At 30.2% G+C, this 17,032-nt stretch overlaps 1 protein-coding gene and 1 long non-coding RNA gene across 2 annotated transcripts in view; one reads left to right on the top strand and one right to left on the bottom strand.

Moving 5' to 3' along the window:
- Positions 1-16,716, top strand: part of LOC139771841 (uncharacterized) — a 39,622-nt gene extending 22,906 nt beyond the window's left edge. Inside the window, exons 2-4 of the long non-coding RNA XR_011717996.1 lie at positions 14,763-14,850; positions 14,988-15,049; positions 15,533-16,716. This is a non-coding gene — a long non-coding RNA (uncharacterized lncRNA). The remainder of the gene's footprint in view (positions 1-14,762; positions 14,851-14,987; positions 15,050-15,532) is intronic.
- LOC139772583 (F-box/LRR-repeat protein 4-like) lies at positions 10,238-13,372 on the bottom strand. Its single transcript, XM_071706402.1, has 6 exons — positions 13,127-13,372; positions 12,342-13,013; positions 12,066-12,252; positions 11,624-11,978; positions 10,702-11,026; positions 10,238-10,547 (listed from the first exon to the last, which is right to left on the bottom strand). Exons 2-6 carry the CDS (start codon positions 12,596-12,598, stop codon positions 10,238-10,240), a joined length of 1,434 nt encoding a protein of 477 aa, XP_071562503.1. The 5' UTR covers positions 12,599-13,013; positions 13,127-13,372.
- Positions 16,717-17,032: the final 316 nt, after the last annotated feature.

Genomic DNA, 17,032 nt, shown 5'->3' with positions numbered 1-17,032 from the left:
CATATATATATTTAATTTCCTTCTCATGTGTATAAATTCAAAATATTTAAAACTATTGTTAATTTTTCCTTATATCCTCAAAATTGTGTTCAAGGTGATAATAGTACTGAAAATAAAATTGTAAGCAAAATATAAATTTTCAATATTTCTAACAAAATATGAATTCTCGAGATGGTCTTCTTCATAGATTACTTATTATTTATATAGGTGACATGTTGCATATACAGTAAAAAGAAACCTTTTTGCTCGATAAAAGCAAAGCTAAAGTGAAAATTAAATTGTCAACTTTCGAGTAAATCAAAGGATGTTAATTAGTTTAAACCAATAAAAACAATTTTATTATAATAATATAAATACAAATATAAATAGTTCACGTTTCGACTTACTTAGTTTTTTCAGGAAACAACAGAACTTATATATCATAAAATAAATAAAAATGAGGATATATTGAAACAATAATAAAATTAATCGATATTGACTAGTTATTTTGTAATAATCTGATAAAATATATAAAATGGAATAATAATCAAATACAATACGTCAATACGCACGTTAGATAAAATAGCAATGTTTAATGGGCGGACTTAATTGTGTAAATATAATAATCAATAATTAAAACGGCATGATGTAAGTTACAATGAAATTCAGTCAAGAGTCAATAGAATGTTGTGACAATTTTCGTCATTAGAAAGCGTGAAAAACAAAGTTCCCAAATTTAACATTGATTTCCGAAGAATTGTAATCGGTGACGGCAAAAATAAACCTCCCCTTAATGCCCACAGTATATAGATGGTAAAATCAAAGTCATAATTTGCCAATGCGATAGTAAAATGAAAATAATTTATGGTTAAAACTTACATAAGTGGTCAAGACGAATAAAAGAAGAGAGATGATTCCAACGTTCAACCGAGAGCTGCCTCTATGTGTGATGCTCTGTGTCAGACTAACACAGAAACTTGGAATCGCCGGTGTACATTAAGCAAAATAAAGGACAAAGAATAATAACAAACAGTGATCAAGACCTCGTGTTTATAATCTAATTGTCTTATCTAAACTCCTTGAAGGCGTCAAAATAGAATCATCTAATAACTTTTGTATTCTTGTTGGAATTAATTAACTATTTAATTAACTAATTAACATTTCCGACGTCAGTCCTTTATGGCAATAAGGTTCGGAATCCAGAATTCTTGAATTGTTCCAATCAAATGTATGATTACACTGTAGAATGTTCAAATGATATTGAATGCCTTGATTGATCCAGTTTTATATTATTTCTGGGTTCTTTTGATCTGGTATCAAGTTATCTCTTACAGGGTTTGATGAACTTGCTGAACTTGTTTAAATAACGGCATTCTATTGAGGCATTCTTTGATTTATCAATTATTGACGTAATATGTTCAGTGGCCGAATTTAAGAAAGGAAGTGCAACAAATTTTTCGTTGCAATAATGTTTCAGAAATGTTGTCATTCGATGCTACAAATCAATTAAAAACTAGCGCTTTTTCAATCTTATATTAATTTGATAAAAAATCCAGTCAATAGAATAGCCGTTATCGAGTAGAATGGTGACCATCAGCACTAAATTTAAGTTGAAGTACTTTTTATTTGATATGAACTTTCTTAGTAGATAATTTTTAAGAAGTTTGTTGAGTTCTTTTTCAATTTTATACGTATAGAGATGTATATATATTTTATGCGTAAATGTCCAATCTTGCATTTACTTTCCTTTACGAATCTTTCCTTAGATTAAGTATGAAGAAAGTCTTTGGTTTTAAAACACCAGTAAGCAGGCATGACTCGTTTGCTGTTTAACGTTCGCAAAAAATTGATAAAATAAACTGGTAAATTGATAAATTGATAAAAGTATCGTTTAATTTATAATTAGCGAAATGCGAAATCGAAGCAAAATACATTTAATATAGTCATAATGTAAAAGCGATACAGTTAAATATGTTGCATTTATTTTTGAATTAAAAACACATATATGGTGCAATGTAATAATTTCGACTTTGATTTTTTTGTAATCAGAGCAATATATTAATTGACAAAAAAAAAAGTTATCTTTAGTACCTTCTCTCACATTTCTAATATATTTTTTTAGGCAAATTTCCATACAGCACACTTGTCCAAAAGCTGGACATGGTGCTGCCTGGGTTATTTCACAGCAAAGTGTAATTATTGAAATTACCCTGAGATATCATTAACTTCAAGATTACATTTACATGGATTGTTTAATTGTTAGGTATTGTTTACGTTATGTTTGCACAAACTTTTTTTTCGTATAGGCAATGTAAATTATTATACGTTGAATGATCGATTGATTAATTGATTGATTTCTTTGAACCGTATTTTTGCACACAGTCCAATAAAAATAAAAAGTAGTTTTAGATTAGATTAGATTAAATGCATTTTAATTTTAATTAATTAATTTTAATTAATTATACAGTTACATAAAAGATATATACATGATATTAATATAGAAATATTATTATTTATAATACGTTGTGCTTTTAAGTGACAAAAGGCAGTATATCACATTTTTATTGCAGTGCTTCAAATTCCGTATAAAATTTACACTCATGTCATCTATTGGAAATATTTTCACTTTATCTCTGCGAATTCATTGTCAAAAATGTATGAGATACTTTTGTGTCAATAATATCCGTGCGCAAATATAGTCATCGTTTATTGTCTGACATCTGCTATGAATGTAAAATCTATACCTATATCTTATTTTTCAAAGAAACTTTTCACGTTTTTGGAGGGAAACGTCATCGAAACTTGAGAAAAGTTATTTGTTTTAAAATATCTGCATAGATGTAATTAATATGTAGACATAGATAGTTTTGTTTCTTTGACATCTGTTAACAAAATCGGTATAAAATCTATATTTGAAACATTTTTCTCGAAGAAACTTTTTCTTATTTTTGTAAATAATGATTTAGAAATATGAGAAACGAAAGATCGTTTTAAAACCTGTACACATCAAGATTAATGATTGTTTACTGTTTAACGTTCGTTACAAATTGTTACAAGAATTGATATAAAAGCATCGTTTAATTTATAATTAGCGAAACGTGAAATCAAATTTAGGAAAAATGTATCATGTGTAATTTAATACAATAATGTAAAAGCGGCATAGTTAAATAAATTCGCGATCCATTTTTTCTTGAATTATTAAATAGTGTACTATTAATGTATTATTAAATATTATATTATTAATATATTATTAATTATTAAATAGTATATTTATTATTAAGTATACTTATTAATAAATAGTAAACTCAGTAAGGACCGGTCTACAATCAGTCGTATGTCGGAGTCGAATGTCGGAACGTAGCCGATGGTCCAATGAGGAAAATTCGTTTTCGAAAAAGAAATTCTCTCATTGGACCATCGGCTACTTCCGACATCCGACTCTGACATACGACTGATTGTAGACCGGCTCTAAGCAAACTTTCTACAGTATATGACGACAGATTGGCAACAGATTTGCTCAGATATTGCAACAGATCTTTTATCATCTGATGTCCGCATTAAACTTGTGTTTTGCCGATAGAGCCTGCCGATATAATTTGTTAATTTGCCAGCAGATTGTGATTTATAAAAACTGAGAAAATTATTCTATTTTATATTTAAAAAATAAAACGTTATTTTGTAAACATTGAAATGGAATACATCATTATTTACATTATTTAATGTATTCCATTATTTAATGGAGTACATTATGAAACTCAGTTTTTGCAATCAATCTGCCGTTATATACCGTCAGCAATTCTCTTTATATTTCTATTGACATTCTGTCAAAAAAATTTGCAGCGGATACTTTCAAAATATATTTTTGACAGATTTGGCTATCAGTGTTATGGGTGTAAAATCTATAATATTGCGTCTTTTTGTTCGAAAAATTCTTCACGTTTATTGGGGGGAATCGGGACTTAAGAGAAACTATTTGTTTTAAAATACCTGCATAGACATTATTAATAATCGTTCTTTGATATTTGTTGAAGATCGGTATAAATTCTACCTCGTCACGTATTATGGAACTTTCGGAATGAATTCCGATCGGAATTATTTCGTTTTTCCTAGAAAACACAATACAAATTTAAGAAATAATTAAAAAATTCCGATTGTCATAAATTCCGTTGCGTCATAAATTTCAAGATTACGTCTACACGAATGATACAGTTATTGTCCAGGCTCTGGTACTACTGGTACCGAAAAAATTACAAATTCTCAATATGCTCTCCTTTTGAGTTAATACAACACTGTAAGCGTTCTTTTAAAAAATTTTTGAAACAGACATTGTACTCCACATTTGGAATCTTTTCTAAAGTCGCGGTCAAAGCTCGTTGCATGTCGTAAATAGTATCGTAACGCTTTTTTTCTATATCACATTTTAGTTTTGGGAACAACCAAAAGTCACATGGAGTCAAATCAGGCGAATGCGGAGGGTATTCGAGTGCCGTGATGCCTTTTTTAACCAAGAAATCGCGTACAATTTTAGATTTGTGTGCTAGTGTATTATCGTGCAGAAGACACCAAGATCCTGGCTTTTCGTATTGAGGCCGATCTCGAGAGATACTGTCCCAAAAACGTTCCAGAATACCTAAATAATAATCAGCGTTCACTGTTTGATCTTCCGGTATGAATTCCTTGTAAACCATTCCTTTCGAATCAAAGAAAACGGTGAGCAATGTCTTGCTCTTCTGCATGCACATTCCTTTCGGCTTTGTCTTTTCTGCGCTCTGACATTCCGACGTGGAAGCGTTCTGCTGCTCTGTAAGTGGCTCATATTGAAAAATCCATATTCTGCCACAAGTTACGATATTTTTCATGAAATTCGAATCACTATCGGCCGCTCTTCGCATGTCTTTGCAATGCTCCATTCTGGCGTCTTTTTGATCCTCCGTCAGCGTGTGCGGTACGAAGCATTTACAAACCCTCCGTTTGCCCAAGTCTTTTAGAATTTTGTGTACAGTTGTTTTATGTATGCCAATTAGCTCCACGATGACACTTGTGGACACATAGGGGTCCGATTGAAGGATTTCAAGTACTTTTTCCACGTTTTCGGGGGTATGACTTGTTCTTTGTCTTCCTTTAGCGTCTGAGATATCCTCTCTACCTCGTTTAAATCGAGTATACCACCCATAAGCAGTAAAATAATTCAAACAATTCTTACCGTACACTTTCTGTAGCATGTTGCGCGTTTCGCTAAGTGTTTTGCCTAGTTTCAAACAAAATTTAATATTGGCTCTCTGTTCCATTTTATTATCCATAGTATTTGTTCAACGAATGTCAATGAGGTGCAGTCTACTTATCAAGAGACGACGCTGCAGGGAAAAATTTAAAAAAATTAGTCACACTTCAGACTAGGCAGACTGTGTATATGGTTTATGTTATGTTTATACGAACCTTTTTTACGTAGGCAAAATGTTGTATTGCTTAGTTCACAGTTGCAATATACATACAATATGCATATATATATTTAATTTCCTTATCATGTGTATAAATTCAAAATATTTAAAACTATTGTTAATTTTGCCTTATATCCTCAAAATTGTGTTCAAGGTGATAATAGTACTGAAAATAAAATTGTAAGCAAAATATAAATTTTCAATATTTCTAACAAAACATGAATTCTCGAGATGGCCATCTCCATAGATTACTTATTATTTATATAGGTGACATGTTGCATATACAGTAAAAAGAAACCTTTATGCTCGATAAAAGCAAAGCTAAAGTGAAAATTAAATTGTCAACTTTCGAGTAAATCTAAGGATGTTAATTAGTTTAAACCAATAAAAACAATTTTATTTTAATAATATAAATACAAATATAAATAGTTTACGTTTCGACTTACTTAGTTTTTTCAGGAAGCAACAGAACTTATGTATCATAAAATAAATAAAATTGAGGAGATGTCGAAACAATAATAAAATTAATCGATATTGACTAGTTATTTTGTAATAATCTGATGAAATATATAAAATGGAATAATAATCAAATGCAATACGTCAATACGCACGTTAGATAAAATAGCAATGTTTAATGGGCGGACTTAATTGTGTAAATACAATAATCAATAATTAAAACGGCATGATATAAGTTACAATGAATTCAGTCAAGAGTCAATAGAATGTCGTGACAATTTTCGTTATTAGAGAGCGTGAAAAACAAAGTTCCCAAATTTGAAATTGATTTCCGAAAAATAGTAATCGGTGACGGCAAATATAAACCTCCAATTAGTGCCTACTGTATGGACGGTAAAATCAAAGTCATAATTTGTCTGTCCGTGCGAGTAAAATGAAATTAATTTATGGTTAAAACTTACATAAGTGATCAAATTAAATAAAAGAAGAGATAGGATTCCGACGGTCAACCGAGAGCTGCCTTTATGTGTGATGTTCTGTGTCAGACTAACATAGAAATTTGGGATCGGCGGTATATACATCAAGCAAAACAAAGAATAATAACATGAAGATCTCGTGTTTATAATCTCATTGTCTTTGCTAACTCCTTGAAGACGTCAAAATAGAATCATCTAATAATTCCGTATTCTTGTTGAAGTAATCTTAACGCATACTTTTACGGCTATTGTAGGATGGGCTTAAGAGTTTTCAAAATGTATTTTTTATCTTATTTAATGTATCTTTTATCTTATTTTCCGATAACGTTATAGCGTGTTCCATGTGGTAGAAGAACATACACGCGTGCACGAGCACCAAAGAAAAATAAATTGCAAAATTTAAATTGCTCACGTTCGCTACACTTACGCTTGCGCTTCTAACGATAAGTGACTAAACAATTTTTCAAAATGTATTTTTTCATTTATTTAATATATCTTTTATCTCATTGTTTGATACATGTTATACTTCATAGTGATCTAACAATAATAAGTCGAACAAGATTACACTATTACACAGTGAATAAAGAGATTTGCTGGAAATTAGACTCAAAATTGAATCAAAAAATTAATCAGAAAATTAATTTCCATCGATTTTCATACTACTTACTATTTATCTATTATACTATTTATGCAAGGCAGATTTGATTTTTTCCGTATAAAATGAAAAAATCATTAAAAAAAAGAAATGTTGGAACATGTGATGAGCGCATACTACTTCTGTGTAGGTTCACATCTATATTGTATACTAGACTACCAACTCCCACAAAATACATGGTCCTGAAAAGTATTACATCTACAAACCTAGAGATTCAGGTAAATTACTGGAAAGTAAAGAAAAGACTAGCTAGAGAGTGAGAATAATGGAAAAACGCAAGCAGATAGGTATAAGTAGCGTTTTCTACTGGGAAAACTACCCAGATAGCACATAACACTAAAAGATAACGAAAATAATGTTTTTTTCTTAAGTTATCTTTTTGATAAAACAAAAACCGTGTGAAAGACATCTCTTGATCTTATTGAAAAAGTCATCGTAGAAAAAAAATACTCTTTCGTCATCTCTTTTATGTCTTTCAATGAAAGCAAAAGAATGGTAAAAATATCTTTCCGCGGTTAATCAAAAATAGTTATTATTTTATATTTATATTGAACATCAAAACTCAATATACCGATCGAAAAAACTGTTTTATTCTGCAGTTTTATTTCGCTTGCAAGATAAGCCAGCCCGTTTATTAGTATAGTCACTGGCTGCGTTCAGCAGAGAAAACTGCCTTGCAATTGTAAAATTTAGGAATCTGATTGATGTATACTTTTAATTTTTATCAGAGCTAAAAGTACACAAATCAAATTCACGATATTTACAAAAGATGCAAAGCAGCTTTCTCTGCTGAACGTAGCCATTTTTAATTCCCTTCAATTTTGTACATATAATCCATCCATCCATCCACACATATCTAAAAAAGGCATGTAAAGTTGATACTCGAATTTATTAAAGTTTATTGTTGTCTCGTTTCCGCGATGCTGACTGGTTCTCTCGCTGCGCTTACTTCATGAGCAGCTGTCATATTTTGACAATTGTGTGCATCAAGGAGTTAATATTGTAATAGTGATAGTATAAAGTTAAAGCTAAATAGCGCGCGCAATGAAGTGTGCGTCTGGTATGTGTCGTGTTATAAAAGACTAATATTTGAGTTTTATTAACAACTTTAAATATTAGATAATTTTTAATGATAAATTTTTAGACAATTTTTGAGATTATATTTAAACATTAAGATTACAATTAACAAAATAAATCTTGTCCTACAGAGAATAATGTATAAGGTATTTTTAAAAACTATTTTTAAAAACATTAATTATCACTGAAATTACTTTTTCAACTTTTCTATTAACAAAATTGTACTTCGATTATAGAATATTATGTATGGGCAATTCCACGTCAAATCGGATGAGAAATGACCTTGTATTTTTTAAATCGATCGGAATTTTTTTACACAAAATATACATATAAAAGGCGATTTTTCGCGTGACTCTGGTATAAGCAACCAAAGTGTACCAAACTGCACCAGCAACAATATATTGTAGTAACCACCGATAGCAACTTTGGTGTATGTACCAAACCATACCAAACGATTGCCAAAAATTGCCTAAAATAAGAAGATATGTATTTGTTTGTTCGTTCAAAATATTTTCTTGCAGAAGTAAACAATACAATTTTCATGAAAAATGAAGTTGTTACTTTAAAAATTAATATCTCTGGTTATACTTGTAATAGAGAAATCTTCCGAAAAGCATTTTAAAGCTAAGGAAACAATCCTTTTTATAAAAATATTTTAAGTTACAAGAAATTGCAAAATCCAATTGTTATAAGTAATTGAAATGTTTAATGATTTTTTTTCACAAGGAAATATAATTTTTATAATTTTCAAAATAATGCTATTTTATTCTTTATTTCATTCTAAAGGTATACATATTTTTTCTTTTATAGAGAAACGATGGATTCTTTATATATATAGAGGAATATATATCTATATATATATCTTTATATATATAGAAGAAAGTACCCGATTATGAGATACCATATCTATTTTGTGTGATTGCCGGAAGTCTATGGGCAGAATTGAAAAAAATAGTAGGTCATTTTAAAGGGAATTTAATAAGCTTTAAGATGCTGAAATGTAAAATTTAATTTAAATATTAATTTTGCTGAAAATTAGAAAAATGTGAAAAATGAGCTTTCAAAAAAATCGAAAAAGTGTGCTCCTAATATGAGAGACCCCGGGAAATCGCTAATAAAGTGCAAAATACATCATATTGCAATTAAAAATCTTTATTTAAAGTTTTTGAAAGACAAATGTAATGGAGAAGCATATTTGCAACAATCGTAAACCCACTTATACTCAATATTGTACCTAATCTTCCCCCTCCACCCTTTCCCCTCAAATCAAGGTCAGCACAGTCTTATAAATTCGTATAAACCTTCCCTTAACGTTAATATAGTATTTTCTCTTTTTTTATTACTATACAATAACTTTCATACTTCAGCAACCCAGGAGTACCCTGAGTATCTCATGTTACGAGCACCACGACTTGCGGTTTCGCGATCACCAAATCTAATCTCTACAATTGAGCAACTCAACATATCCCGTATTTTCCTATTAATACGACCTTACTCTATCGCTGCATGCTGAACTTATTGCCAAATATTTATTAATTATATAATAAACAAGGTTTAAAGACTCATATCCATGGCACTTGACAACATCCAATTTCACAATTTCTTTCTCTGCAACGACTACACGCACGATCAAACAATGAATTTTCCACTAAATAGGTTTTACCCCAAGGGCAATAAGTTCATGGTAGAACCAACAGATAGGGCCTATTAGTTTAGCAGAAACCTCGCTGTCGCATATTAGGAGCCTATCTCATAATCGGGTACTTTCCTCTATATATATATTTTTAATGACTAAGGCGCCGCGCCGTGCTCGTGTCTCTGGCTCGAATAGCACAATACATCGATTTCTTCGGAAATCTCTTGTAGGATGAATGTACAGTATGAATGAGACATCGCCCAGTAAAAGTTAAAAGGATTAAATTATGAAAAGGAAAAGAAAGATTAAACTGTTCGAAAATAACAAAATTATAAATAAATATGATCAAATATCTTGTTTTTTATTAGACATTAACTTCTTTTACACACCAACCTAATTTAACAAATAATTTTTACAGAGTAATATGTGAGTATAAAAATATAAAAATTTAAAAACTAAGCGTAACTAAAAAGTAAATTGAGATATGTCCTAAACTAGCAAACATAAACTATTGAAATTATCAGGGGAGTATATAGACGGACACATGTGGATATCTCTCCTTCCATTGATTAACCAATTCATCCTCTATATCAAAGCTTATGAAATAAAACTCTTGCAGTTTAGGACATTGTTCGAAAATAACGGAATAATTATCAAGTGTTTTAAGTGTCACAAACTCAAGATATAATTTTTTCAAGTTTCTGCACTGCGCTAGTAATTCCAACTGGTGATCAGTGAGGACAGCATCGGACAAATAAACTTCTTGCAAGTTTTGATAAGACGAAAGTAGTTTAAATAAGCTATCATCAGTAGTCACTGAATAATAGCATCTGTAACAAAAATGATGTAATTACTACAGTACTTTAATTGCAAAAAGAAAATTCATGTAACTTTTTCAAGATGCTCGCAAAAGAAGCAAACAAATTTCAATAAAGAATACAATAATATGTATTTTAAAAGAAAATGTAGCACACACACACTTACGGGTCACTGAAGTTAAGATCCATTTTTCGTAAATTCTTACAGTTAGCGAGGGCATTAATACCCTCAGATGTAAGATCATGTATAAATAAATTATATATTACTTCCAAGTTAGGACACGAATTTGCCAACTCTATTAGAACTGCATCGTTTATTAAGTCGGGATCTGTCAATAACTGACGCATCCGTTGATTATTTTGCAGTATTTTGCAAAGACGTTCAGTTTTTATATCTGTATCATAAAGGTTTAAACGTTCCAAACCTTCCAGCTTCTCGAGGTACGAAAATCCTTCGTCGTCTATACCCCAACAATGACTTAGATTCAGTTCTAAAAAAAATATGTATTGGTTATATGCAATTTACCCATAATCTTGACAATTATATATACAGGGTGTCCTATTTAAAAAATATGCTTAATTATATAAAGAACATCGAGTTTTAGAAAAAAATGTTTCGAACAAAAATTGATTGGCTTTGAAAGAGGCACAAAATAATAAAGTCAGCTTGACCTTGCGTAACAATTTCAAGGTCACGGAAAAGTCACATAGAAATTTTTTAATGGAAACCTAAATTCATTATTGTATTATAGTACCTTATAGCTGACCTTTACAAATGTCTATGATTAAGTTGAATTTTATGCAGAATTTTCTGAGTTTATGAGTTATGAGGCATTAATATTTGAACAACACCGGCATTAGCGTTACCCGGTGTACACTTTTGTTTAATCGGAGAATTTGTACATCATGTAACCTTAAAAAAAAGCTGATGGAGTGTAAGTATATGTATGTGGGCGTGTTTGATTTCATTAATAAAATATTCAAATGTTGCATTAACTTGTATAAAAGATTAAATACAGCATTCGAGATGCCGAACACACACACACACACACACACACACACACACACACACACACACACACACATACCTTTTAAATTTTTGCACTTCTCTGAAATTTTAAGTAGCGCCTCAACAGATATGCAGTGACGTAGTTTTAAGTGCGTTAAACGCATGCCGCAATTATCAAGAAAGTTTACGAAATCCTTAACATCAAAGATGCTTGCTGTAAGATCCAACTGTTGCAAATATTTACATCTAGGTGTAAAATAACAAAATATGTCGTGCATACGAGTATATTTGTCAGATTTGATACATCGCATGTTCAAACATGTGTAGAGTAGAGGATCTCGTGACAAATTATTGAAGCGCATATTATATACTTCATTCATGCGGCATAACGTTATCAAATCTAAGTATTTAAATATTTTTAGTAGTATTTCATTCTGTAAAGATAAAATATAAAACTTTAATACTGAACTGACATTGCAATAAATATTATGATGAGAAATAGACTTCTTGGAATACTTTACAGGAAGCGTAGATAAACTGCAACGTGATAGGTCCTTGAATTCATCCGATGAGAGTTTCATACGCTTGGCATAATTCGAATCACTTTTTAATGAAATACGACGCGAGTATCTCGGTCCAAGAGGTTGCTCATAAGCATAAATTACATCCTGGGATACATCCAAATTACATCCAGCGATATTTATATCGCTGCAAATAACATCGAAACAAATTAATTTTTATTTTATTGAAAGAATAAAAGAATATTGAATATTAATTAATATCAACGATTATCATACCTTTCCCAAATAACACAATATTTGGAAAAATTCTGTTGCAGATGAACTATATCCAAGTGTGCACTTTCTAAATCTGCTGTTAAATTATGAACAACGTCATGACATGGAGAGTACATGCAGTTAATTCTTTTTAATACGTTTGTTAAACTCTCATTAGCATTTCTAGAAACAATTAATTTTGATGTACCGATAAGCATCACAGCATCTATCTTTGAACAAGATTGAGGTGAGCTGTCCTTAAATACTAATCTGAGCATTTTGGTTTTAAAATTACACGGATGCGACAACGGTGGAGAAAATAATCTTGATGTAGGGGATACAATCTGAGACGATTCATCCCACAATTTAAACCACTCATTATTAAAATTTTGAGCCCAAATTTGAATTACGCTTCCAGGATTACATATTTCGTAAATACAGACTCTGATTGGATATACAGCTTCATGAAACTCGATATCTTCAAAATAGAAAATATATTTATACTCTCTTCTCAACAAAACCGTATCGTTTTACAGTATCTTATTTGTTAATTCAAGTGTATTACATACCAATATAGTTATACGGTCCTATTATTATTATCCAGGGATCAACTTCAACACGATTAATAATACGTCTTTCGAAAAAATCTTCGTTTTGTATTGGAGATATTGAAATGTCGAAATCATACTGCCTCTATATTAGAAATTCAAAATGTGTCAAATAGTAGAAAATCTCTTAACATAAATTTATAGATAGCGATTAATTTGTACAGGGCAATAGCAGACAGTACCAGGAAATACACATACCAACATTTTTCCAGAAAAAAATGGTAAATGAAATAGTTGTCCATAGTTTTGAAATTTGGGTGGCCCAATTATATCAGGGGCAGTACAAAATATGCTAAAATTCTGATGGTGCCTGGGAACAAATCTCTTCTTCGCAAATTGATAGATGAAGTCAACACTATCCTCTTCTCCTACGGATACTCTGCCGACATAGGGATATCGACTGCAACTCTCGCAGTATAAAGGTTGATAATGGGATGTCATATTTTCTTCCTAAAAAACGACAAAAAATATGGAGAATATAGTAATCCTTGCTTTTGTAGTATATGCTAGAATGTATGTTAATATCATATATTTATAATTATAGCAGTAAGGTTATATAATCTAAGTTTATCTCTTGCTTCCATTCACATTGCTGGTACTGAAATTATTACATAGTCGGCATATATATATATATATATATATATATATATATATATAATTATTAAATAATTAATTACTTTTAAAGAAATAACAGTTTTTATTTTGCTAATATAAAAAAATGTTTTTTTATAAATCTGAAATATTGCAAACTCTGTGTTCTTCTACCACCACGTGGCACACACATGCATGAACACAAAAGATAGAATAAAAAAATTACAAAATTTAAACTGCTCACATTTGCCATACTTAAACTCAATTTCTGAATGACTAAGGTACATTCTACAATAGCCGTAAGAGTAGATGTAAGACGCGTAAGCAGTAACCTATTGACTAATAAGATTTTTACAATCCAAGAATAATCGATTGTAGTTGGTCAACTTTTACTGCTTACATCTTACCGCATACTCTTTCAGTTATTGTACAATGGATTTAAGATTTTCCGAAATGTATTTTTTATCTCACTCAATGTATCTTTTATCTCATTTTCCGATACGCGTTATAACATGTTCCACCACGTGGTACTGTGTTTCACACGGTAGAAGAACATACGACATACACACGTACACGTGCACCAAAAAAAAAATTGCAAAATTTAAATTGCTTACGTTCGCTACACTTTTACGCTTACGCTTTTAAATGACTAAAATTTTTCAAAATGTATTTTTTTATTTATTTAATGTATCTTTTATCTCATTGTTTGATATAGGTTATAGCTAAGTTCACAAAAGATCACACAGTGAATAAAAAGAATTAATTATTTACCGGAAATTTAACTCGAAACTGAATCAAAAAATTAATCAGTAAAACTAATTTTTATCGATTTTCATATTTTATTTATTTTATATTCTTCATCGATTTGAGTACTTCTGTATTTGGTTGCTACCAGCAGACTGAAGCAGACTGAAATTTTACAGGATCCTTGCGGGCCCTTGTGGCCTCTTATCCCCTCCACTATAAATTCTTTTTATGGTGGACGGAGAGAAGAACCTAGAACAAGAGCCTTTTTTCCCTAGAAAAGTTTTGCTATATGATGTACGAAATATGCACGTGTTGAGTTTGAAAACTAAAATCAATCGGTTTAGATACATGGAAGGTAGATTACGCGCGTTGCTTTTCTAATAATATTGAATAATATCGATTTTACGTATTATTTCTGTTTTCAAATATTCGATTAATTATTTGGAGTTATTTACAAGTGATTTTGTCCGACGTGAAATATAATTTCATGTTTAAGAATCGGTTTCAACATTGGAACGTTTGATCCAGATGAATCTGGATGTACAGAATGCAACTCCATCAACAAGCAGAGAAGAAAATAACAGGTAATAATAAGAGACTAGTAATTATTTTCATAAACATTTACCAAAAAAAAAATATATATAATAATTTTTTTGCAATGTTTGGAAAATATTTGAATATTGTAATAAAAATAACATTCTTTTAATTATACCTTTTTCAGTAATTTGCAATTACCTGAACCTGAACGTGTAATGGATAATGATGTTGAAATTGCTGGATCTCGTAAGTTTTATTTATTTTACTTCAATCTATATATCTCTTTACTGTATTACGTGATCAAAACTATGAATGCTTATAGGCTACAGTCCACATAACACTACAAATGATTCAAAGCTGTCATTTTCTCCTTTTTTTCAATAAAGAAAGAAGAAGACAAAGAACGCTTTAAAGCATAAATTGTAGCATTAAATGGACCGCAGCCTTAATTAATACCTGATATGTTGTACAATATGATTTGTGTGTAATGATTTATATTGCACTTAATCTTATGTCTTCACATATATTGGTATTTCTTGTTATTTAATGTTAAGTCATATGACTGCATTATGCATTATATTGAATTAACACTATTTGAAATAATATAATAGAAACTTTATATTTCACTTATTTCTATCTAGCAATTGCGTTATTTTTATTTATAATCTGTTATCGTTAATTTATCTGTTTTTGCAATCTGGAAGAAATGTAAATATTTTGTGTGCGCAGGAGCACATCTGGCACATGTACGAAGACATCCCAGCAAGCAAATATGTCTTCCGACAATTCTCCTCGAAAGACGAAACTGAAATTGAAGAATAAGAAATTGAAAGCGCAAGTTAAAAGTCTGCGAGAAACGATTAGACGGTTACGAAAAAGTAAAGTGCGTAACTGCAAAAGAAAAGCAGCAAATGCGGAGAATGCGGATCAGTTAATTTTTGTAGACCGCATTGTTGTTTGTGAGCAAGGAGTTCCTATCATTATGGGGTTTGAGGAATTTGCTGAGCTTGTTTAAACAACGACATCCTATTGAAGACTTTCATTTATTAATTACTGACGTAATAGTTCACTAGCCGAATTTAAGAAAGAAAGTGCAACAAATTTTCCGTTGCAATAGTGTTTCAGAAATGTTGTTATTCGACAAATTTATTAAAACTAGCGCTTTTTCAATCTTATATTAATTTGATAAAAAATTCAGTCAGTAGAATAGCCGTTATCGAGTAGAATGGTGACCATCAGCACTAAATTTAGATTAAAGTTTTCTTTATTTGATATAAACTTTCTTAGTAGGTAATTTTTAAGAAGTTTGTTGAGTTCTTTTTCAATTTAAATAAAAGTTTTTTTTACAGATGTTAAACATAATTTACAATATATGTATAGAGATGTATATTATATATATTTTATGCGTAAATGTCGAATCTTGCATTTACTTACCTTTACGAATCTTTCCTTAGATGAAGTATGAAGAAAGTCTTTGGTTTGAAAACACCCGTAGACAGGCATGACTCGTTTGCTGTTTAACGTTCGCAGAAAATTGATAGAATAAACTGGTAAATTGATAAATTGATAAAAGTATCGTTTAATTTATAATTAGCGAAATGCGAAATCGAGGCAAAATACACTTAATACAGTTAAATATGTTGCATTTATTTTTCTTAATGAAAAAACACATGGTGCAATGTAATAATTTCAGCTCTGATTTTCTTGTAATCACAGACATTTTACTCGAAGAAACTTTTTCTTATTTTTGTAAATAATACTTCAGAAATATGAGAAATAAAAGATCGTTTTAAAACCTGTACACATCAGGCATGATTAATGATTGTTTACTGTTCAACGTTTGTTACAAATTGTTACAAAAATTGATATAAAAGCATCGTTTAATTTTAATTTATAATTAGCGAAACGTGAAATCAAATTCAGGGAAAATGTATGATGTATTTAATACAATGATGTAAAGGCGGCATAGTTAAATAAATTCGCGATTAATTTTTTCCTAAATTTTTTCTTAAATAGTATACTATTGATATATTATTAAATAGTATACTATTAATATATCATTAATTATTAAATAGTATATTATTAAGTATACTGTCAATAAGTAATAAACTCTGTAAGCAAACTATCTACAGTACATGACGACAGATTGGCAGCAGATTAGTTCAGATATTACAACAGATCTTTTATCATCTGATGTCCAAGTTAAACTTGTGTTTTGCTGATAGAGCC

This window comes from Temnothorax nylanderi, unplaced genomic scaffold (assembly GCF_030848795.1).
Source record: "Temnothorax nylanderi isolate EJ_2023f unplaced genomic scaffold, tnyl_v1.0 TNYL_tig0003_pilon, whole genome shotgun sequence".
NCBI classification, from domain to species: Eukaryota; Metazoa; Arthropoda; class Insecta; order Hymenoptera; family Formicidae; genus Temnothorax; species Temnothorax nylanderi.
Note: the sequence above shows the minus strand (reverse complement) of the source record. Positions and strands in the feature narration are given on the sequence as shown.